Raw genomic sequence first — 24,159 nt, 5'->3', positions numbered from 1 at the left:
CAGACTCATTACTCTGGCACTTTAAAACCAACATGTTGTACATTTTTTTCTTTTTCTTTTACCGTATATCTTATATCTCACTATTTGTTCTTTTGTATTGCACCAAATCACCACAACAAATTCCTTGTGTGTGTTAAAAAAACTACTCGGCAATAAATTTCTTTCTGATTCTGATTCTGAAGAACTAAATCAAAATGTACACCATGATATAACATATATTTACTTTCAAATGATTACTTCTTGTTGCTTTACAACAGTTTAACCGTTAAGTTTTAATTTCACAATTTTAAACTTCCAAACTTTGTTTTGCAGAACACTGGTTCATTCTTATATGGAAGAGTATTAGGGCCAGGCAGGAGAAAAATAAAAATAATATTTTAGAGGAGGAATTTTTTTTCATTATGCACTTCGAGAAAAAAGTGGAAATGTCGAGAAAAAAGTGGAAATGTCGAGATTAATGTTGAAGTACAATTTCGAGAAAAAAGACGAAATGTTGAGAAAAAAGTCAAAATTTCGTGAATAAAGTTGAAATATTGAGAAAAAAGTCGAAATGTCGAGAAAAAAGTCGAAATGTCGAGAAAAAAAAGTCGAAATGTCGAGATTAATGTTGAAGTACAATTTTGAGAAAAAAGTCTAAATGTCGAGAAAAAAGTCGAAATGTCGAGAAAAAGTCGAAATGTTGTGAATAAAGTTGAAATGTTGAGAAAAAAGGCTAAATTTCGACTTTATTCACGAAATTTCGACTTTTTTCTTGAAATTGTATTTCAACATTAATCTCGACTTTTTTTCTCGAAGGGCCCCATAAAAAGAAAATCTTCCCCTCTCAAATATTTTTTCTTCTGCATGGCCCTGATACTCCTCCGTATTACTCTGAAGTGTTACCTTGCTTTTATTGGGACGTTTTCCTTTAAGGAACCCCCACCACAGTGGCCTACATTACCCAGAATGCCCAGCGGCTCGCCGTCCACTCTGTATGAGCGGAGATAGCGGTGTCCGACTCAGAGCGAGGAATGGACTGACTAAACCGTGACGTCTTTTATTTATTTTGATTTTTTTTCACACTGGCGGACATGTCTCTATCTCTATCCACAACACAAAAGTCGGACGCGACCAGCAGCAGGAGGAGGTCTGAACCTGGGCTGGGTGAGTGACTCGTGGAGGTTGTTTGGGTTTCGTTTAAGTAAAAAACTTTAGTATAGACGCACTGAGCTTATTATCCTTGCAAGGTGCGCAAGTTCTCCATTTTAATTCGACCTGTGTGTTTTGAAGCTTTTTTTTGCCATCAGGAGTAGAGACGACGACACGCACATGTCGTCCCAATAAGACACAAGTCACGATGTTTTCATTAGGAGGGATTGTGTCTGTGCGCGTCCAGGCGCGTGCTTGTGCTTATAGCCACAAGAATGACATCCTGTTATTAACAGGCTGTTAACCTAAATGATTCAATCATATTAAGTTAAGCACTGTGGGGAGGTTGCTGGTTATTATGGTTAAGTTATGGTTTAGTTACGGTTCTTGATACATCAGGGGAATGAATGAATGACAGTCAATCCAAATGAGCGAGGTTGTATTTCTAATCATTTTAATGTTTTTAAACTACGAGAACACAACATACTGCTCAAACAAACACTCCAGCTACTATTTATTGCCATTATTTGTTTATCCATCCTTTGTTGCACGTATGATAAATGGATGAATGGATGGATTCATCCCAAGGACTGAGGAATGGACAGACCCGGATTAAATAAATGGACTACACTAGGCAGACTGTGATTTTTGGGCCCCCCTCCATCGATGTTATTTATGAAATCTTAAACTTACCAAAGTTACTAATAAAACTTAATTCACATTTTACATAGCATAGTCATAGTCAAGTTGGTTTTTTGTATTCCAAAATAAGTCATGTGTTGTATATTAAACAGTCTATCAGACTATTTTTAGATTTTTATTATTTATACGTTATTACAACGCTCTATTAAATGCTATTAAATTATCCTTATCTTATTGATTGTGAGCATTTTACAGAAAATCTTAATTAAATGTGTTGATTAAATTGAATAGTTAAATAAGAAGTCAAATCTACAAAGACCAATAAAATTTGCAGTAAGACAAAGTGTGCTGTAGTATGTATGTCTGTATGTGTATATGTATGTATGTGTATGCGTATGCAGAGCCGTTATCAACCATTAATATGTGTGCAGACAAAAAAAAAAAAAACGTTTTTTTTTTTTTTTTCGGGCCCTAGGCACATGCCTCGTTTGCCTTTGCGTTAATCCGGCTCTGGGGATGGATCTGCTTCAGTCCTGTTTAGAGTCTGGAGATCTGCTGGAGATGTCTGGGGGTGACAGCCAGCCCTCAATATATTTTCTTTCTTATTTTCTATGCCTACAAAGAATTTCTGGTTTACCAGATCTTTTATTATTATCATCCTTACGACAGTCCAGAACCCCATTAAACTCACTAAACGTACAAACAAAAAAATAAAATGTACCCCAAGTAGCACAATTGTGAGTAGTGAACAACCAAATCTGAATGTGTAAGTACACAGGGAAGCCCAGAGAAAAAATAGAGGAAGCAAAACGAGACAACCTAAATATGTGTTGACTCTTCCGAGCTGTTGAAAAGGGGAAGTAACTTTTTTTTTTAATTATTATTTTTTCTTTCGTCCTTGTTTGTCTGGTGATGACAGTTCTTTCCTCAGTATTCATTCTGTGTCTTCATCATCTCTTTCAATTGAGATTAATGACTGCATGAAGGAATGACATGGGGGATGTTTGATCATTCCTCTGGTTTCCCTACAGAACAAGCAATAAGCAGCAGCAACGTCGTAGACGTAAAGACATTTTGCCCTTGAGGAGAGTTTTTCCTCCATTTATCTTTGTCCATACTGATATTACAGCATCACACAATGAGGGGAGATTTGTTGGCTGCACATCCAAGACACGAATCTCGTTCCACCGCTTCTCAGAGGCTCTCCATTGGGTTAATGTCGGCTGCTGTGGAGGTCGTTTGAGTACAGAGATCTCATGGTCATGAAACGATTTGAACCTTGTGACATGGTGCATTATCCTGGAAATAGCCATTAGAAGATGGGTACGCTGTGCTCATAAAGGTATGGACATGGTCGGTGACAATACCTTGGTTATAGTTTTTCATCATCATCACCATCATCAACATGAACAATTGATTCAAAGCAGGATACATTTATAACTTCATATTGTTTACATGCAATTCTGACCATATCATGTGAATGCTGCCGCAGAAAATCAAGACTTGTTATATCCCAATTTCAGTTGTTTCTGGTAAATTGTAGCCTCAGTTTCCTTTTTTTAGCTGACACGAGTCTTGCACGGTGTGGTTTTCTACCGCTGTTACCCATATACTTCATTCTGAGATGGTGTTCATCATACTTTGATTGCAACAACTGGTTATTTGACTTACTGATATATTTCTATCATCTTAAACCAGTCTTGCCATTCTCTTCTGACCTCTGGCATCAAAAAAGGCACTTTCACTCAGATCCCTGCTGCTTACTGCATGTTTTTTTTCTTTTCTGTCCCACATGCTGGCCAGTATGAATGACACCAACATCCATGCCACGTTCAATTTAATCCCCTTTCGTCCCCGTTTTGATGCTTGTTTGAACTTCAACCACAGCAGAATGTCTTGACCATGTGTATGTGCTTAAAAGTGTTGAGCTGCTGCCATGATGGACTCATTAGGTATTTACGTCAATGACCAGCTGAACCGAAGATAAGATGGGAACAATCCAGGAATTAACCATCAAAGGCATGGTCTGCAATGAGAGTTTTACATCTCTCTGAGAGACTGCTGCTCTAAAATTGTACGCCTTTAAGTTTTTTTTGCAGTTTAAGTTGATTTTCTCACAATGGAGATCTGGATACTGAAGGGTGTAGTGAAGTAATGTGACTTAGCATGACTGTAAAGAAAGAATGGGCTGCAGCGCAAATATATATTGAAGCAGCAAGGCAATTCTCAATACAAAGACCTGTTTGACTGCACTGACACACCCTGTTTGGTCTTCCCTGCATATTAAACGTTGATTAATATGAGCATATTACACCCATATTACGTGGGAACGCATTTCTCTTTTGTCTGAAAGTCATTGTACAAGGCAAGGCTAATTTATTTATATAGCACATTTCAGGAACAAGTCAAACACTACTGTACCAGAACAGTAAAGAAATGTTAATGTTAATACATGTATTATATGGTTAGGATATAATAATAATCAAGATTCAGTACTTTTTTATTTATCATTGTTCAGTTTCTTGACAACTAAATTATGAGAGCAACAACCAATTAAGGTTCAATTTAAATATATAAATCAAACAAATGAGAACCCAAAATATGAGCAACACATAATACAGAAGGCTGTAGATAAGAATATTTCTCACCAAGAGTGACTTTTGTACAAATGGTGCAACATGACTACCTTGCTTATGGACAAGTGGTAAAAAACTTCAAGTTTTATTCCTACACAGATTAACAGTTTACATATGTCTTTGTTAAACACTGTTGTTCCTTTGAAAATCCTATCCTCATCATCTTTTGGGCCTCTCAGTGAATGGTTTCTGTTACAGATTCTTCATATGATGAGAGTTACAATCACGAAGACGTTCATCCCCGGCTGCGTGGAGCTCAACACTTTACTTCAAAACATGCATGTGCTCCATCTTCACATAAGTCCTCGTGCCCGAAAGCAAAATGCATGTCTATCCACACATGTGAGTGCTCCGTAATGATCATTTCTATCTTTGGGGCTGACATGTTTGAGGACATTCCCGATTATCTTGCTGCTTTCTGTTTCAGGTGCGAGCCATCACTCTTGTGAAGACAGCTGGGAGGAAATCTCAAGCAAGAGAACCATCAGAGCAGAGAATGAGGTGGAGGCCAATAAACTGGTCAACAACTACAGGGTGAGAAGTTTTACATTTCCAATAAGAGTGGCTGGAGTTAAGAAACATGAGCTCAGTATTTGTTTTATCTTTCAGTTTGGGTTCAGAAAATGGAAGAGCCACGTTACAGAGCGGCCATTTGAAGACCGGTCAGATGTCGTGAAAGAGCTTTACACTGACCTCAATGTTGTTAAACCACACTCCGGCCCAGGTACACTTTATTGAGCTTGTATTGATTATAAAGTTTGTGTTGACTGATTACCAGTAACAGGTTTGGTACAGGCTAGGAATGGGCGATATTTTACCGTTCACGATAAACCGTCAAAAAAATTCCCCACGGTAAGAATTTGTCATCTCACGATAAAAATGATAAATTCCCGTTGATGATGTTTTTGTGTAAAGCTGATTTATGGTTCTGTGTTAAATCCACGCACAACGTACGGGAAGGAAGGAAGGAAGGAAGGAAGGAAGGAAGGAAGGAAGGAAGGAAGGAAGGAAGGAAGGAAGGAAGGAAGGAAGGAAGGAAGGAAGGAAGGAAGGAAGGAAGGAAGGAAGGAAGGAAGGAAGGAAGGAAGGAAGGAAGGAAGGAAGGAAGGAAGGAAGGAAAGAAAGAAAGATATGATCCTGAAAGAAAGAAATGAGTCTGAAAGAAAAAAAAAATGATCCAGAAAGAAAGAAAGAAATGAGCCAGAAAGAAAGAAAGAAAGAAAGAAAGAAAGAAAGAAAGAAAGAAAGAAAAATTCCTGTTGATGAGGTTTTTGTGTAACAAACATGGCGGATCTGAGTCATTACAGTTTAGTTACAAAGATAGAGTTGAATTGGTATTTTTTTTATCGTCATTTTTATCGTTATCGGGATAAATGCCAGAAATTATCGTGATAAATTTTTTAGTCCATACCGCCCATCCCTACTGTAAAGAGATAATAACTGAGGAAAACCACAACATCTAGCCATGTGATAAACAAAGTGGAACCTGTTTCAATATAATGTTTTACATATCAAGACATCCGGTGCTCACCAGGTCTTAAAACCTCACCTGAGCAGGGGACATGTTATACCAGACCATTTTTTATTTAAGAGGAATCAGGACAAAGTGCAGCAGCAGTCTGTGAGAAACTAGGAAGCGCCTTTTTGGGTACATAGGGTGCTAATAATTACATGCCCTGGATTAACTGATCATCAAAAAGTATAACCACCTCTTTAAAAGCAGGCATTTTATTAGTTTGCTGGGCTGAAACATCCAGGTGTGTGTTAACACAATACCAAAGAGAAACAAGCTCAGCAGTGCTCGTAGAGAGGTCGCTGTCCATCAATCTTAGAAGATTTTTAAGACAATTTCAGAACAATTTTAACCGATCGTGACACATTATATAAATGGAAAACATTCAACATAATTGCTAATGTAACTACATGTAGATGTCCTGGCGGGGACATCAAAACAAAACAAACAAAAAAATCTGTTCAACGTCTAAGAATTACCCTCTTCATCCAAATTATCATGAGGAAAATGCTGTTGCTGTGCAGACCATTTCAAGATTCAGCAGAGTGACTAAACTTAGTCTCAAGCTCTTGTTATTTTTGGTCAGGTAAATATTTGTAAAGGAAACTCATGCATACAAAGGATGAAACAAAAGTATTGATTTTTAAAGCAGTGTTTTGTGTCTGGTAAACAACGTGCCAGTCTTTCACTCATGGCTTTTCCTGTTTAATCTCCTGTTTTCAGGTCAGTTCATCACATGTGGAAACGTAGCATATGTGCTCCTCTTTGGTTGGTGGGTGTCCCTGGCATATTTTTTGGTCGGCGTTCTCATGTTCATCACTATTATCGGGGTACCCTATGGTAGGTAAACCAGTCACTCGTGGACAATATTCAATAATATTGATTAGCTTTTCCCCACATTCATTTCTGTTTCTCTGTCTTCAGGTAAGCTTTGCTGGAAATTGAGCTGCTATTTCCTGTGGCCATTTGGCAACACAATCCACGAGGTACTGTTTGGTTTGTTTTGTCTGTTATTTTCCTTTTCTGGTAACAAAATTAAGATTCAGTTGCAGTAAAACATGTCGTTTCCTCATAGTGTATCACTGACTTGTCCCGAAAGCAGAAGTCTGAATAACACCAGAGGTCTGCAACACTAGTGCTTGCAGGAACTTGTTTGCAATATTGAACACACTGTCCACAGTTTGAACGCACATTATGAATCTTCTAAGATTTGGTCAGTTTATCTCCTCTGATCCACATCGTTTCCATGGTGTGATGCAATCCCACGGTTTTTTGTCCTGACCTGTCTGAAGGTTAATGCTTGTTGCCTTCAAGTGACTGGTTAATAAGGTTTAGACAGGGAGCGTGATAATTGGTTAGGGTTAGGATTAATCCGCCACAGAGGTCATGCTCTACTCAAGTCACATTTTATGTGTGGATGAACTAAGAAAATAGAGCTAGTTCACTCAAAATGAACATTTATTTTGGTCACTCTGTGGCATGTAGATCAGTGTTGATTGCAAAATGTGCACCAGTTATGCAATTTAATGTACATTTTATAAATGGTTGATACACCAATGACCAACCTTTTCTTGATGGAAACGTTGTGTCAGTTTAAGATGCTTGATTTTAATCAACATAGAAATTAAGATTATACCCACTTCACCAGACAAAGACAAATGGAATAGACTCCTGACTGAAGCAGATCCCTGTGACCCTTAGATAGGAATAAGCAGGTTTAAATAATGTGTGGATATTTATTTATTTATTTATTTATTTATTTATTTATTGTGAGTTTATGTCAGTGTGTTCTTAAGGATAGGACTCATTTTGAAAAATTTTGAAAATTGAAACTTCATTGTGCACTGATATTATTTAAATTCTTTTATCTATCTTGTGTTTAATCTAGTTTGGCTTTAATATCCTTTATTGCTATGAAGACTACATTGAAGAGTATTTCCTTAAAATTGAAAAGTTTTTATGATTTTAAAAATATGTGAAATGTGATGGAGTGTAAACTTTTTTTTTTGTTTCCTTTTATGAGGGATGAAATTAACGTTCCTGTCCTTGTAAATCTCCAGATAGGAAATACTCTGAGGAGATGTTGCGAGCTGGCACCAGACTGCGAGTGCAGCATAGAGACGGTGGAGGATAACTCACCGGTTCTGCTGCCTTCACCAACAGAGGCGACAGTTTCAGACATGCCAGAGAGACCTCTGCGCACTCCCTACTGGGTAATTGTTCCCGCTTGCAAAAGTATAAGATAAACATTGATGACACAAGTAGCTTTTGAATGTCTTATTGTGTGCCTGAAACCAGATGCTGTCATGTGCTCTGCAAACTGTAAAGCCGTGTGAGGGAATTTTGTGTTGTAGACTGACACAAATGAAACGTACTTGACAAGTTACTTCAGATTAGATGAGTTTTCTTACACAGATCAAGTGTAAAATAAATTGACAGTGAACGTCCTTCTTCTTGGAAAGCATCGGCTCTCTACATACATATGGCTGCTGCTGGGATATCCTCCTCTGGTGATCGTTCACTCCCTGGTCTGTTTCATCTCCTGGATCCTGGTCTTCACCATCCCAGTTTGCAAGATGAATGCACAGAGTCTGAGTGTAATTCTCCTCATGGCTCCTGAGGATGTCTTCATCTCCTCCAGCACACAAAGGAAGGTGAAAGGCTGATTTAACATTTACCAGTCACGTTGTGCAATCCTGGAGAGGTGTGGATTTAACAATGTTCTTCTACTTGGCCCTCAGCATCACGGCTATGAGACGAGAGCGCTGCTGTGCTGCTACCACGCTGCTAACTGGTACTACTACAAGTACACTGTTGATGGGATCAATGTGTTTGCCGTCAGTATCCTTGACCATTACTGTGTGTGTGTGTGTCTGTGTGTGTGAGATTCAAATCTGTTATAATCTTTGAACTGCACTTCAGATCTTCTCCCTCTAGTCATAGTTGCTCTGGTAATTGGTTATGTCGACAGAGAGAACCAGTACGCCAGCTCTGATGTCAAGTTCGCCGTAGCAATTGGCTCTATCATACCTCTGTCGTATTATATTGGTATGGGCATTGCCAGGTGAGAAGTGTTCATTGCTCCTAAAACCTCACCTATTATACCCACATACAATGACAGTAACAAAATAATAATAAAATAGAATAAAGGCCACTTTTATGTTGATTATTGATCCTCATTTTATCTGCAGTATCGCTGCCCAGAGTAACTTTGCTGTGGGTGCAGTGGTCAATGCCACCTTCGGGTCCATCACAGAGCTGACATTTTACATCACGGCCCTGATCAGAGGCCACCAAGCAGCCAACCCGTGTCTGCAGGAAGTTGTTAAGGCAGCGCTGACTGGCACGCTGATCGGATGCATCCTCTTCATACCTGTGAGCCAGCTTGCACTTGCATGAAATTTTATATTTTAGTCCTCACCTTGGGGAAAAAACTGCATTTGAGTTTATGAGATTTCACATTTTTCTCAGAAGTTTTCATGAATAATAAACTTTATTATTGGAATACGGTATTATTATTTATTATTGTTTCCTGATGCGTTTTTAATTTTTTATAAATAAATATATATGTATATTCTACATGTAACAGTTTCATTCTAGAACCATTTGCATGAATGGATTAAACCATATACCTTTAACTTTTTTTAACCTGTATATGACTATAATCCTTCAAAACTGCCAATTTTAGCACAGTAGTGTGTGCCCAGTATGAGCTCTCTTTAGCTCAATGACGATTCATAAATGGTTGTTTTGAAACCCTAAAATTATACAGTAATTTTAACCCTGACAGAAGTCTATTGAAATTTAATGTGATTTTTTTTTTTTCTCTTTGTGGCTGTAGTGGCCTTTATTTTGAAAGCGCGATTCGAATTGGCGCCGCCTGCATGAGGGCAATAGTCTCTTGTGTGCCCACTCAACCCACTTTTTTTGTTTTTTTAGGGAATCTGCATGATAATTGGAGGCCTGAGACACAGTGAGCAAAGATTCAACAGTCGATCTGCAGGAGTAAGCTCTGCATTGCTCTTCATCTCTGTAGGTGGTGAGTATCTGAATACCAACACATACTGTATTAGCTGCATTCACGCACTACAAGAAGCTAAAAAATAATTTTTAATTCCACAGTACTAAGAAACTCATTTTAACTGCAAACCTCTTGAAAATGGTGACCAACTGATCCTCGGCCTAAATGAAGTTTGCAAAAAATCAAAAGGGTGGAATCATATTGTATTGAGTTCCAAGAGAAAATTAGCATGTTTCCTAATTTCTTGGATCAGTCAGACTTTCTAAAAGGAGTTTATGGTGTCACTTGCTGTTTGTTTTTTAGTAAAGTGGACATACATGCTTCATGCCTCATTGTTGATACAATCATATGAGCACACAGTGTCTGTAGACACACGTCTGGCTTGACTAAAAAGACCAAGATGGCGGGGGACAGCTTGGAAAAACTTGAAGCCTTAAAGTAATAGTTCAGTGGGCAGTTTCAGAGGCCACTTATATATTTTTGTCCTTACACGAATCCATTTTTTTTTTAAAGCAAAAAAAAGCACACAAATCACAGCTCAACTACTTACAGCCAACTCTTAGTTAATACTTTGTACACAAACAAGGGCTAAGGCAGTACAATAACATTTCACGGTTCAAATATTCAATTCCAAGTGTGAAACAAAAGCACTTGATGATGCTCAGCTAACAACAAATTCAAATATACAAGTTGTTTGCCACATTTGTATTTGTAAACTCCTCCTTTCTGTCATTGGCAGGTGTGTTTGCCCCCACCCTGTTCTCCAAGGCTTATGGGAACCTGGTGTGCGACGTCTGCACCAACTCCACAGGAAATGGCAGCAGCATGTTCGAGTGCCACAACTGCCACTATGATCTGGTCGTTAGTCTAGAAAAACTCAGATCTCTTCTTTAACATGCTCAGATTCACATGCACAGCCCTGTATAATGTTGAATTTTTGTTTCCATCAGCAGAAAAACAATACACTGTTCCACAACCACGTACAGTAAGTTTTATTATATTCTTACACACTCTAAAATAAGTGATGAGCATGTGTGTCTTCCAGAAACATTCAGTACAGAATAAAAATGTTTGTGCTGGTGCTTTGTAGGTGTGAGTTTATTTGATGCTCATCATTTTTTTGGTTTAGAAGTTCAAAGTTAACACTGTCTTTCAATGAGTTTATTGAATCAGCTGTCAAATAAGGGTCAATGTAAAACTGATCTGTGTTTTAGATAGAGTAATACTTTAAAGCCGCTCTAATGTCACAAATGAAGCCTGTGTGTTTCCTCTGCCTCTCTTTGACTGTGTATGTTCTTGTTGTTAGGCCTCTGGTGTACACCATCTCTGCCCTTCTGCCCGTTGCCTACATCATCGGTCTTATATTTACTCTTAAGACACACTCCCACATTTACAACATCCATGTTGGCGAAGGACAGGGTATGATTCACACTTCCAGGGCAATCTCATAACTGCATTAGCCATCGTTAAACTGGTTTACAGCCAACCCAGAGGACTCGGTTTGTTATACTAAACACTACAAATACTATGTTCTAGTTGTCCGTGCAGAGACTGGCGCCCATGGAGCAGTTGTCCACTGGTCGCGGTGGAGGTCTTTGGTCATCCTCATTGTGGCCACTGTGCTGACCTCTGCGTGTGCCGATCTCGCCACCGAACACATCCAGCCCATTCTCAACCAGCCCAACATATCGCAGGTGAGTACACTTATCAGAGCACTGGCGGTATGTAGTCCACTTCAACCGTGTTAACATCTGTCTTCCTCCAGTATTTCATAGGGGTGACAGTCCTCGCAATGGTCCCCGAGATCCCAGAGATTGTCAACGGGATCCAGTTTGCACTCCAGAACAACATCAGTCTTAGGTAATTTGGGTTATAGAGGGACAGTTTTATACACAAAATTTAAAGAAAAGCACGAGGCGCTCTGGGTGTAACTAGCTTTGGTCCTGAGGTGTTTAAAATATGCCATATTGTATAAACGAAATCGACATCTGGGTGCAGATGGTATGACTGGTCATCACTAACCTTGCTCGTCGTGGCTTTTGAAGGTCTAAACTACTGGTGATTTTAGTGAATTGTGTGACTTGTTATATCTGTTGTTCATATAAAAAAATGTGATTTTTAAAGCCCAAGACTATTCCACCCAGGGGACTAATAAAAGTCTGAATCTAAATTGCCTTTATTTTTTTGCAGCTTGGAGGTTGGAAGTTGCATCGCTGTGCAAGTTTGCATGCTCCAGATTCCCATACTGGTCCTGTTTAATGCCTTTTATGTGAGACACTCTTCCCTCAGATTTCATCTTCAACTTTCTCATTCATACAAATAGTTTGTTGTTTTTATATAAGAAACCATCTCTGTTGTATCCAGGATGTGGGATTCGTGCTGCTGTTCTGCGACCAGCATGTGTGGACCAGCATCTTCAGTGTAATTCTAGTCAACTACATCTTCATGGATGGCAAGTGTGATTACTTTCAGGGTAAGTTGATCTTTTTAAGGTTTAGAAAGTAAAAATCTGTGCAGATATTTTTTAAAGAAATGTGTTTAAATTAATATATTTAAAAAAAATAAATAAATAAAAAAAAGTTTTCTGCTCCCTGGTGAAATACGTAACATTAGATTTGAGGGTTCTATAACTGTTGAGTTTGCATGCGAGTTAAAGAAAAAAAGTTCTAACCTGTTTAAATTTGGTAACAAAATTGCCCCCGTTTAATCACTAAGTCTCTCAGTATACTGCATATGAAGATCTTTTAATTATTGCTGAAAGTTTACGACATTTACTTTTTGTCACCAGTACGTACAGTTGCAATCAAAATTACCCGACCGACTGCAAATTAGGTTTATTGCCAATATGTACAAACTATAAGCTGTTTGCATAAACGAATCAAATAAGAAAAAAAAAAATAGCTCAACACAACTAATATTATAAGTGGTTTCTCTGAATTCAGCAGAAAATGCCAATTTTAATGACCACTGCAGTCTCGAAAATATTCAACCCCCTAAATAATATTTCTCAAATTGGGTGTGGTCTGAAGCACATATGATGCAACCAATCATGGTCTTAATTTAATGTACCAGGTGTGCTTGAGATAGAACACCTCAAATAAAAAGTCTGTTGATGGTAAAGTTGGATTCCATGTTAGAGATATGGCTAAGTCAAGAGAATTGACAAAAAAATTCAGAGATCATTGTGTTGCATAAAAAATGAAAAGGATACAAAAAGACAGCCACGGCACTGAATGTTCCTAGAGATACAGTCGTAAGCATAGTTTGCATGTTTAAAGTTAAAGGAACAGTGGCTCCTCTACCTGGACATGGCAGAAAGAGGAAGCAATCATCGGCTGCTACCAAACTCATGAGGAGGTGGTCAAAAAGCATCGACTGACTGGAAAAGACCTCCAGCAAGACCTCGTGGCAGTAGGCACTGAGGTTTCAGTTTCCACAGTAAGGTGTGCACTAAATCCTGAAGGGCTCCATGCCCGAACTCCAAGACTTACACCACTACTGACCCAAAAGCATAAGAAGAATAGGCTCCAATTTGCAAAAACCTATATAAATAAGCCAAAGAGATTTGGGGATTCTGTTCTGTGGAGCGATGAAACAAAATTGTAACTTTTCGGGCCTATGGATCAGCGGTCTGTCTGAAGGAGAGAAGAAAAAAAAGAGAAAACATACACTGTAAAAACAAAAAAAAAACACCCTTCCTACAGTGAAGCATGGTGGTGGCTCAGCGATGCTCTGGACTGCTTTGCTTCCTTTGGCACTGGAAACCTGCAGCGTGTGGAGGGCAAGATGGATTCAGTCAAGTATCAGGAAATCCTGGGAGAAAATGTCATGCCCTCAGTGAGAAAGCTGAAGCTTGGGTGTCACTGGACCTTCCAACAGGACAATGATCCCAAGCAAATCTCAAAGTCCACCAAGGCTTCAGAAAAAGTCCTGGAAGATATTAAACTGGCCATCACAGTCACCTGTATTAAACATCATTGAAAGTCTCTGGTGGGATTTAAAAAAGGCAGTTGCAGCACGCAAACACAAGAACCCTAGTGAAGTGCAGGCCTTTGCCCATGAGGAATGGACTAAGATTCCCCAGGAGCGCTGCCAGAAGCTGGTGTCTAGCTATGCATTACGTTTGCAGCAGGTCTTAGCAGGAAAAGGAGATTAACGAGAGATTAACACCTCACGACGAGCTCCCGATCACAAATCGTGTGCTCGCAAGAAAATCAAACGTGTTTGAAATCCTGGTCGTGCTACGACCCGACTGGCCTCATCCTTTCGCAGAGAGCATGCGCAATCTCTGATGTCACGTCAAAAACTATTATTTGTAGTTTAAAGTGTTTCAAATTCAAATTACAAATCATGTTTTAATAGCAGAAAAAAAGACCGCATTTCCCACGTCTGACCAGCCAATTCCTTGTCCAATCACAGCGTTGTCTAATCTTTTTTCATTTATCGCCACACAGAATGTCACAAATTGCTAAAGGCTGATTTATGGTCCGCTAGGGCTGGGCGATATATCGAGATTTTAATATATATCGATATATTTTCAAACACGATATGGTACGAGACAATATCGTTTATATCGATTTTGAAAAAAAAAAAAAAAAAACTTTTTTTTTTTTTTATGATTTTGATATAGCTTATTTTGTGACAAATTGACTTGAATGTTTTATTTGAGATTTGCACAAATGTTTTGTTATTTGCACAACTGTCAACCTCAGTGGAAAAGTCTGCCTGTTACTGTCTACATTGTATTAATTGCACAGTGTATTTAATTGTTATGCAGGGAAGGGATATTTGTTTTATTTTATTCAAGAAGCATTTTTATTCTATATATGCAGGCAGTTTATTTTTATTTCATTTGTTTTATACATTTTGATATTGTGCAGACCTCTGTTAATAAAGGAACCTGTGTGACATTTGGCACGAGGCTTTGTATTAAAACTGACTGTTTTTTTAAGGGTTTGCCTCAGAAAAAAATTAAGCTAACAGAGATGCTATGCTATAATGCTTTGGGGGAAACCCCAATTAAGGCACAGAAAAAATATCGAGATATATATCGAGTATCGCCATTTAGCTAGAAAATATCGAGATATGACTTTTGGTCCATATCGCCCAGCCCTATGGTCCGCGTTACACCAACGCAGCATACGGTGCGCGTCGCCGCGTACCCTATGCCGTAGGCTCTGCGTTGGTGTAACGCGGAACCATCAATCAGCCTTTAGTGTGCGCTGTTCAGAACACTTCTCTTCTCTGTTGTGCTCATTTTGCTGGGAGTCGGGTCCCTCCGCCGAGACACAAATTTTGCGGTATACGTTCATTGTTGTGTCTAAAAATGATGCGCAGTGCCCACCCAATCAGAAACGGTACAGATATTTAGATTTTTTTTATATATATATATATATATATATAAAAAAATAAAGGATCCCCATAACCTTTGATTGGGTGGGCAGGACGCACGTTTGGGTGGTGGGAACAGCCCACCCCCTCCGACGGGAGGATTATGATCGTATAGTGTGAGCAGACGGGTCGCATCATAGCATCGGGTCGTACAGTGTGAGACCATAAATCGTGGGCTGTGAACTTTTGAACTCAGCGATCTAGTCGTGCAGTGTAAGATGGGGCTGTCTCAAACGATTTAAAATATCGCACAGTGTATGCCCAGCTTTAAATGAAACGAGAGATGCAATTATCAGGCGTTTGGTTCCAGAAAGATGTAATTTAGTTACCGTGACAACTTTCCAGGACAAGAGTCACCTTTGTGATACTGAAACTTTCTGGCTCAATATTATGCCCCTTAGATTGCCTTGGTTGTTCATGATGTCTTAACTTCCTCAGGTACAGCTCTGATGGTCGTCTACCTCATCCTACTGGCCCTCTATTTCTTTGCTCCGTCTCCAGCGGGATGCTGAGGAGGAATTTTTATCGAATTTTTATTTTTTCCCCAAACATGAAGGACTAATTGAGCTCTGTAACATTTTATTATGTTTGTGATAAACATTTCAAATGCCACTGTGGAAATACTGAGAATTTAAATATTTTTGTTTTCTAACTGAAAAAGAAAATCTCAGGTAGGCACTTTTAAATAATGACTCCTGATGACTGTTGTAATATTTACAGTACATACTGTAGGCCAACATCTAACCATAAAGCATCAATCCTTTTTACAAAATGTGAAAGAGTAAACTACAGTTGTTTTACAAACTGATGGTATGCATTTACACTAATGACATACATATACTCTGTGTGGGTGTACACGAGCTTCAAATATGGTACGTCCGTGACAAGCGGCTTCCACTTTATGATTTGAAACACAGCAGGGTTGATATTTAACAAAAAATATTTCCATACAAGATTTTGAAAAACCAGCTGCCTATTTTTATTGTTTGTACGGACAAAAAAGGACAAAACAATGCAGCCATATTTGCCTTTAAGGACACGTTCACATCTTCTCCCAAGAGTTAATGTAAAGTGGCATGCACACCTGTGTTGACATGCAGATTACTTAACTTCATTAACATCAAGAGATGCAAATATAAACATGTCAATCTAGATTCTGGCTGCATAACTGCCAATCAGACTGATTTAAAACAGAATAAATAAGGCCATGAAATGTCAGAAATACATAAGGACAGTGTTGAGTGGGGGGGGGGAAAGGCATTTTGGTGTGCAATAGCCACCAGAAAGCTAAATATCAACAGTTACTGTGGATTACACAGAACACTCAGTGTAATAATGTACTGTAACACAGGCAAATAAGCATCAGGACATTATCAGCACAGCATTTAAGATTACAGTCCACAGTAACTTGTAAAGAACTCCAGGCCTGACTAACAAATCTCTATACAGAAAAACAGTGCTAAGTCTGCAGGCGTTCGGACAGCGAAGTCGTCAGTATTTGTTATCCACGACACCTTACACCCTGACAAGTTCTCCTTTTACAGTTTCTCACCAAGAACCAAATGATGGTGCAACAGTCTTAAAAACGGTGGGAAAAAAAAACAATAGCACTTACTGCATGTCACAGTGAGAAAGGTTTAGATATCGAGGCATAAAGTGGATACTGAAAGTGACAATGAAATAAAATGGGGAAAAAACATTTACACTTGGGTACATTTCCACAACATAAAGAGCAGAACATTTAAAACGAATATGTAAAAAAAAAAATGTTGTGGGTTTAAGTTAAAGTTGCAGAAGTAATTCCTGATTTATCAGGAGAAGAAAATATATCAAGTAAAAGGCTCATGTGAAGAGCACAGTTCAGAGGTGTGAATAATTTAGTGTTAAAGAATGGAAAGGAAAACAATTCTTAGAAGGTCACAAGGCACCAGACGAAGGAAAGAAAATTATTGAGAATCACTGGAGCTGCAGGTGTAGGCATTTATAAAATCAACAAAGAATTTTTGAAGCACAAAAGGTTTCACAGTGATGTTGAGCGGCATGTGTCTCAAAGAGGCTTTCAGGTTCTCACCTTTTCAAAAAATACCCAGTGGGATCAAGAAGGGTAACCATTTTCAGTTGAACAACAAAACTACTGTTAAAAGCCAACCAGAAAATACCTTTTCAGCTAAAGCACAGTTTAAAATAACTGACCTATTTAGACCATTATGAGATACCCGTTAGATGATTGAGCTTTATAAGCAGTGCAGCGTTGTTCTGAGAATCAGCCTTCTTTCTCACAAATTCCACTTTTAGGGTGTATTTCACCTTTTTTAAACTACAGTACATGTATCCGGATGGCCCTTCTCACAGAGGACGCAGCAGAAGCTCAAATACAGCAAAATGGGTGCAATGTTGTTGCTTCAGCTAAAGTGAGACAAGCCCCATCTCAAACTAATATTAAACTACATGAAACAACATTTATTTTGCATTTCACCAGATGACATCCTACTCTTGTGATGCACAAGTTTCTGTGATAGAGAAACTGGCATGCAAAATGCAAATTAGAAAACTTATCTGGGGTACACTGAAGTTTAAAAAAGAAAAAAAGAATCAAGAATAATTGACAGTCTGCTGTCGGCACCGGTGCATTCCCTCTGATGAAACTTAAAATGAACATTCCATTTTAAAAACAAAACAGCACATTATACATAAAGGTCTAAAATGAAGTATTTTCATAAGTTGCTGACATCATCAAGCTGGTGCTGACCTACTTACCACCAATTTGGCAATGGTGCTGCTCCTTTCACCTCAGTCAGTCAGTCTTTGTGTTCAGGCTATTTTAGCCGTTGAATTAATGTGTGTGTCAGTCCCAGGCTTAGCAGCTGAAGGGTGGACAGCTGGGTTAAATGAGGGAATGATTTCAGCAGTTTCTCCCAGGTCAGTTCCAGCAGACTGGGCACCACCAACCATACTTTATACAAAGAGGCAGTCCTTCGGTTCCCAGACATGTTGACAACTCCACCATGGACGTACATGCAGCCGGCCTGAGGAAGAGGAGCAGCAAACTTTGTGACTAGTTTCCTGAAGACTGCATCAGTCGGCACGAAGCAAATCTGCTTGTGAAGGAAAAATGTAGCTTTCCAACTTCAGAAACATAACTGAAACCAGATTCTCAACAAGAATCAAATCATTTTTAAGAAAGCTATTAGTAAACGATGACTTATTTATACTCAACTACATTTTATTAGGTACATCTGGTGTACCAGATTAAGTGGTTAGTTTTCTATTAAGCAAAAAATATATATTATATACGAAGTTGCAAAACAATGTGAACCAGTTTAAAATATGAGGGAAGTCACAAAGCACTTTAAAATGTTCTTACAGTACAAGCTTCGATTAATTGTATAAAATATAATGTAGTATAATAATGTAGCCCTTGAGTATTTCCCTTAGTATTTTCTTTAAAATAGTTTAAAAAAAAGTGTAAGGTACATGTAACTAACTGAACTTGATTGCCAGCACAAAAGGATCTAAAACACACATGGGTATTATTTCAATGGCAGAAAGAATGTACAAATCACCACCTATTCAGTGTGTATTGTGTAATAACCACAATTTAAATAAATCTCTATTTGATATCTTGTGAAATTAAGTTTAAATAGTTGGTGCAATTCCTGTGTGAAATTATAACAAATTATTAATGCTTATGAAGAGCATCTGTACAAGAAAATAATTCCTCAAAAACAGAAGCATTCTGTTGCTGTAAAAGCTCCAAAATTTAGTAAATGTCTACATGGTCCACGTATTCATTTTTCTTGCTTCAAAAAAGTCACAGCAGGTCACCAATGCTAATAATGCTCTTGAATTTCTTGCATTTTCATACAATATGACATCGGACTGGTGCAACTCAGACAAGTCTCATTCAATGAACAACTCAAATGTCTTTTTGTACCATGACACAATTTGACAAATATTTAGTGATCAGACTTTGATAGATCCCTGTTCTTTGATCAAAACAGACAGCCAACTTGCACCTACTTGTCCTCTTATTGAACTAAAAGGCTTGATTAAAATTTTTTAAATGGGTCAATCGCAGAGGTTCACGTTTGCATCTGGTAGTCATGCAATATCAAGTTTCCTCAAAAAATAAAAATGAATAAATATATGCCTGCTATACTTGTCTTTTTTTGTTAAATGTAAGCATATTTTCCAACTATTATGATGGTTTCAGGTAATCTTCATGCAGAGAAAGAGAATATGCACAAACCTTCAAGTATTGACATGAAAATGTACTGACCGGAGTGACTGCTGCACAGTGAAAGTAAGCTGGTTCTGGCATGACAGCTGGGAGCTTTGTCCACTGAAAAGTTTGCAGGTTAATCTTCCACAGGTCGGACAGGATCAGCTCGCCGTTATAACCCCCACATATAAAGACCTCTGGGTGGAGAAACAGTGGGGGTGAGAGGTAAAATTCAATCTTTTAGTTAAATGAGTCCAATTAATACTACGTGAACTAGCCCTTACCATCTTTGACCTGCACACAACTGTGACATCGGCGGGCAGAAGGGTATCCTGTGATGATAACACAATTCAATTATTCAACGAGTAGTGCATAGACACCATATAAATTATTACGAATAAACAAAAACATGAATTGCGTACCTATTTTTTCATGGGGTTTAGTGATAATTTCCTCCCAGTAACTGGTCTCCAAGTTATAGGCGTGAATCTGTAGAACAGAAACAGAAATATTAATTATTTATTATGGGTTTTTTTAACTCTGAAATCTGAGATGTTCTCACTTTTTCCAGGGGATACGATGTCCAAGAAGTCCCACCTCCTAAAATGTATATTCGCTGCCCATCATGGGCGAGCTCGTGTCTATACCTGAAACATCATAATTTAATCTTCAATCTACAGCAACATATTGGAGATGCACTTCAGATGAAAACGTGCAGGATCTTAGTTGTTGTCGTGTCAATAATGATACTTGCAGACGGACCTCTCCTCAGGCAGATCTGATGGTGCGTTGATGGGTTTAAGGTGTGTCCACTCTTTAGTGGTCAGGTCCAACCTGTGCAGGTCGGTGCTGTAAAGGTAGCCTGTTGTCCCTCCAAACACATACAGGTAGCCATTAATGATGACCATAGCCTGGAAATGAAAAGCCCCAATGAATAATCATGAAGGAGAACAGAGACAACACAGACTAAAGCTTTAGGATTTTGGACGCTGCAGTTACCTGCCCGTAGATCTTGTTGGGTTTCTTCCCTTTGCAGTTGAGCAGGTTCCATCGTCTGTACTGAACGTTGCAGACATGGATGTCATTGCTGTTGTTTTCACCAAATGGAATTCCAGTACCACCAAACACAAGCAGGTTGTTCCCATGTAAGGCGGCTGAAAAAGCAACATAACTGTCTTTAAACTCCGGTACAGTCTAACATGTTTTTGACTCTGAGCAAATTATTACACACAGAAGGTCAATTTGGAGAAGCTCTGGCTGCTCTTTTCAATATATTGACGAGTAGGTGTGTGCGTTTGTAACACACATAGTATGTTGATGAGGCTGATGAATACTGATACGCATTTCTACTCCATTACTTATAGCAATGCAAGTGATCAGCTGACTGCTGTAAACTATAGAATTTTAAAGTATAACAACATTAACATTTAAAGAAACAATTTGAAATGTATAAGAAATCATCCAGGGAATTAATTAACTCATCAGAACACATCAAGTAACTGGAGCTCAATAAATGCTTTCAGACATAGACTCCTCTCCAATAATCTGATTGCAATTCAATACATCTGTTTCGTGAATTTTTACTGATGAGTCATCACTACTCTATTTTGGTTTCACTTATGGTCTCACTGCAGCTTTTCCTGTCCGACACACACTTCAAATGGTTAAGAAAAAAAAGAAGCAGTGATGGGTACCATGACTCCAGCTGAAATGAAAGTTAATATTTAACTATAAATCATACATGCAAGTAAATAGTCAAAAAGAGCATATTGTAGATATAGTACTTTCAAAATGTAGAAGGGACGTGTCCACTACCAAACAAATGATGATAAATTAGAATTACTCATAACTCCCCTCCAAAAACCTAACAATAACATGCACATGGGTACAAAAAGCTGACTATGTTCCATGTTAATTAATAAAAATACTATACTATTACCTTAATCTGTGTTTTTTTTGTCATGTTATTATGGGTACTCCAGGAGACTGGGGGCTGGCCCGAGCACATTTGTGGGGGAACAACCCTACCAGCCATTGCTGGATGAGCTCAGGTCTCTTTCAAGAGGAGCCGAGCCCACCCGTGCTTCCCCACATTCATTCAAGCATCAAGTGGGTCATAGTCTTTACCTGACATGGACGCCAGCTCTGTGGGCATGTAGCCTTCTGTGCGGACCTGCTGCCAGGAGGCTGTGGCAAAGTGAAACCGCCAAAGCTCCCTGAACAGAGGGTAGTCTTCATTCTCCGAGCCGCCTGCCTCCTCAAAGTCTGGATTGTAACCTCCAAAAACATACAGGTTGGCGTTGTCTGCAACACAGCGATGCCCGCTGCGGGCAGGTGGTATACAGTGCCCTGTGGGAGGAATCATTGCAAGATGAGAGTCCATAAAAGGGAAAATGTGCCTCATTTTAAAATACAAATGTATAAACAAAGTATAAATCATCAAGTCTACACTAAATGCCAACTAACTAGAATGCAGGGGCGTCAATTGGGTATACCAAGGTATGGCAGCCGCCACACCTTGGCTTCAAGGGAAAATGTAAATGTTTGTTTTTTAAATACATTTATGGATTTACTCTGTGTCTATTTGTATTGATTATTCTATTATTTAATACATATAGAATAACTACAAATGCAAATCAGAACAACATGATCGATTTCACTAGTTATTATACACTGCAAAAACTCAAAATCTTAACAAGAATATTTGTCTTATTTTCTAGTTAAAATGTCTAATTTTTAGTCAAAAAAAAATCTCATTACATTTAAGACAAGACTCAAAAACAACCATTTTCACCTGTTTCAAGTAGATTTTCACTTGAAACAAGTAGAAAAATCTGCCAGTGGAAAAAGATTTTTTTGCTTGTAATGAGAAGATAAATCTTGTCCCACTGGCAGATTTTTCTACTTATTTCAAGTGAAAATTTACTTGAAACAGGTGAAAATGGTCAAATAACAAGTTATTTTTCTGGTGATGACTCTTGTTTTAAGTGTAATGAGATTTTTTGACTAAAAATTAGACATTTTAACTAGAAATAAGACAAATATTCCTTTTTTTTTTTAGTTTTTGCAGTGAGCGAGACTGCATTTGAAAAAGTTCCATTTTTCTTGACCACACAGATAAGCTCCGTAGCAGACTTCTGTGATGAGTATTTGCTGGGCGTGTTGATTGATACTCTAGTTAATTTCTGTGACTCGTAACCTTGCCGTACCTTAGCTTCGACTGAATTGACGCCACTGCTAGAATGCTTTAGCTTTTCAATGAAATACTGTATCTGACCCTGGTCTCCTGTCAGTACCTTCTCTCAGAAACCTGTTGGGGATCCGCAGGTTGGGGCAGGTGGGGGAGAAGAGGCGGCGAGCCTGAAGCCATCGCGCTCGCTTCTTGGAGCCTGAGAATCCAAAGACACACAAAATATTCATCAATTTATATCATGTGCATATCCTGCATATATATAGTCCCATGATGCAAGTAAAGACAATCCCAATCTGTGTAATTTTGAAAATCCTCAGGGATGAAAAGTGAATGGGTTTCTGTTCAACAGATGTTGATAAAGTCAACATGAGTCATACCTGCTGGTGTTAAAGGTTAATATTGATTTAGTCTAGACACGTGTTTTCAAAAGTCAAATGAGGAAAACAAACCCTGAGCCTGAGTGCTGTAAACTTTCCATTGCGTTTTTAGTTTTGAATTTTCTGTTACACACCCACATGTTAGTATCCATCTAGATAAAATATTAATGAGAAAAGTGCTGATAGTGGCTCCCGCATGGCTTCCGTAGCCCCGTTAGCTCAGTCCGGCCTTTCCACTGCAGCCACCCTGACAGAGATATCATCATCACACAAAACTCAGACCCACAAGTGTCCAGAACAGCACAAATACAGAACCAGACCGAAACCAGAGCCGCCGTGTCCCAGCGGAGCGAGCGTTCAGCGTCAGCATGGCCGGGCTGATGCCAACACTCTCTGGCATCTGGTTGTGTTTACAAACCTGAGTCACGGACGGAGGGCCTCCACGACAGTTTCTCAAACTTGTTGAGATGACTGAAGGTCCCCTCGTGTTCGACAGACATCGTGACAGAGTGGACTCACACCCAGACCGGGACAGGAACCCACGAGGGTTCGGGCAGACGCCGTGGCATGGGACTGACAGCCAGCACAAGCCCGGGCGCAAAGTAAAAGAAATATCTGCAGCGACCGTCCAGCACAGCTGCTGCTGGTGACGTCACAGCCAGCTGGCCCGAACCGGCCAATCAGAGGCCGCGGCGCCGCTCGTGTGGCATTCAAGAGCCGCATGAAAATGTGAAACAGCTTGGAAAGTGTTGCAATGAGGTCAACCGGGGCCAAACATTTCAACTTCAAACCAATTGAGATAGACTTTTTTTTTTCTTTTTTTTGTCACTTTGTCTTTATTGGATTTTCAGGTTATTACAACTGCACATTTTTACCAGATTCCAAAAATTATCTGTATATTCACCGTGCAACAAACAAACAAATAAAAATAAAAAGTAGAAACACATGAACATAAACTTGTGGGTTAGCACATTAATATATCCAAAAAAACTAAAGAGAAAGAAAAAAAAGAGGTCGGCATCCTTATGCTTTCTCT

The 24,159-nt window shown here is 38.9% G+C and overlaps 2 protein-coding genes across 2 annotated transcripts; one reads left to right on the top strand and one right to left on the bottom strand.

Annotated features, from left to right (window-relative positions):
* The first annotated feature begins 982 nt into the window (after positions 1 to 982).
* Positions 983 to 19,230, top strand: LOC133444366 (uncharacterized). The gene is made up of 20 exons (XM_061722104.1): positions 983 to 1,143; positions 4,605 to 4,748; positions 4,834 to 4,940; positions 5,016 to 5,130; positions 6,643 to 6,759; positions 6,844 to 6,905; positions 7,980 to 8,132; positions 8,382 to 8,573; positions 8,661 to 8,760; positions 8,842 to 8,983; positions 9,111 to 9,294; positions 9,859 to 9,958; positions 10,680 to 10,798; positions 10,894 to 10,925; positions 11,247 to 11,359; positions 11,477 to 11,634; positions 11,706 to 11,800; positions 12,131 to 12,209; positions 12,305 to 12,413; positions 15,770 to 19,230. Exons 1-20 carry the CDS (start codon positions 1,071 to 1,073, stop codon positions 15,841 to 15,843), a joined length of 2,268 nt encoding a protein of 755 aa, XP_061578088.1. The 5' UTR covers positions 983 to 1,070; the 3' UTR covers positions 15,844 to 19,230.
* LOC133444367 (kelch domain-containing protein 10-like) lies at positions 15,925 to 23,769 on the bottom strand. Its single transcript, XM_061722105.1, has 10 exons — positions 23,542 to 23,769; positions 22,850 to 22,942; positions 21,681 to 21,902; positions 20,553 to 20,707; positions 20,316 to 20,464; positions 20,116 to 20,200; positions 19,976 to 20,042; positions 19,838 to 19,885; positions 19,611 to 19,750; positions 15,925 to 18,357 (listed from the first exon to the last, which is right to left on the bottom strand). Exons 1-10 carry the CDS (start codon positions 23,621 to 23,623, stop codon positions 18,148 to 18,150), a joined length of 1,251 nt encoding a protein of 416 aa, XP_061578089.1. The 5' UTR covers positions 23,624 to 23,769; the 3' UTR covers positions 15,925 to 18,147.
* Between the last annotated feature and the right edge of the window lie 390 nt (positions 23,770 to 24,159).

Source organism: Cololabis saira, chromosome 5 (genome assembly GCF_033807715.1).
Source record: "Cololabis saira isolate AMF1-May2022 chromosome 5, fColSai1.1, whole genome shotgun sequence".
In the NCBI taxonomy this organism is placed as follows: domain Eukaryota; kingdom Metazoa; phylum Chordata; class Actinopteri; order Beloniformes; family Belonidae; genus Cololabis; species Cololabis saira.
The sequence above is the reverse complement of the archived record's forward strand: the minus strand, read 5'-3'. Positions and strand labels throughout refer to the sequence as shown.

What these genes read in the sequence shown, in the direction of transcription:
- LOC133444366 (XM_061722104.1), top strand. Translation starts at nt 1,071, where the DNA reads ATGTCTCTATCTCTATCCACAACACAAAAGTCGGACGCGACCAGCAGC. An exon ending in TAAACCACACTCCGGCCCAG is followed by an intron (nt 5,131 to 6,642) that starts GTACACTTTATT and finishes TCCTGTTTTCAG; the next exon opens with GTCAGTTCATCACATGTGGA. An exon ending in ACCAGCCCAACATATCGCAG is followed by an intron (nt 11,635 to 11,705) that starts GTGAGTACACTT and finishes GTCTTCCTCCAG; the next exon opens with TATTTCATAGGGGTGACAGT.
- LOC133444367 (XM_061722105.1), bottom strand. Translation starts at nt 23,623, where the DNA reads ATGTCTGTCGAACACGAGGGGACCTTCAGTCATCTCAACAAGTTTGAG. An exon ending in GCCCTCCGTCCGTGACTCAG is followed by an intron (nt 22,943 to 23,541) that starts GTTTGTAAACAC and finishes TTGGATTCTCAG; the next exon opens with GCTCCAAGAAGCGAGCGCGA. An exon ending in ACTGTGCAGCAGTCACTCCG is followed by an intron (nt 18,358 to 19,610) that starts GTCAGTACATTT and finishes CCTCTTCCTCAG; the next exon opens with GCCGGCTGCATGTACGTCCA.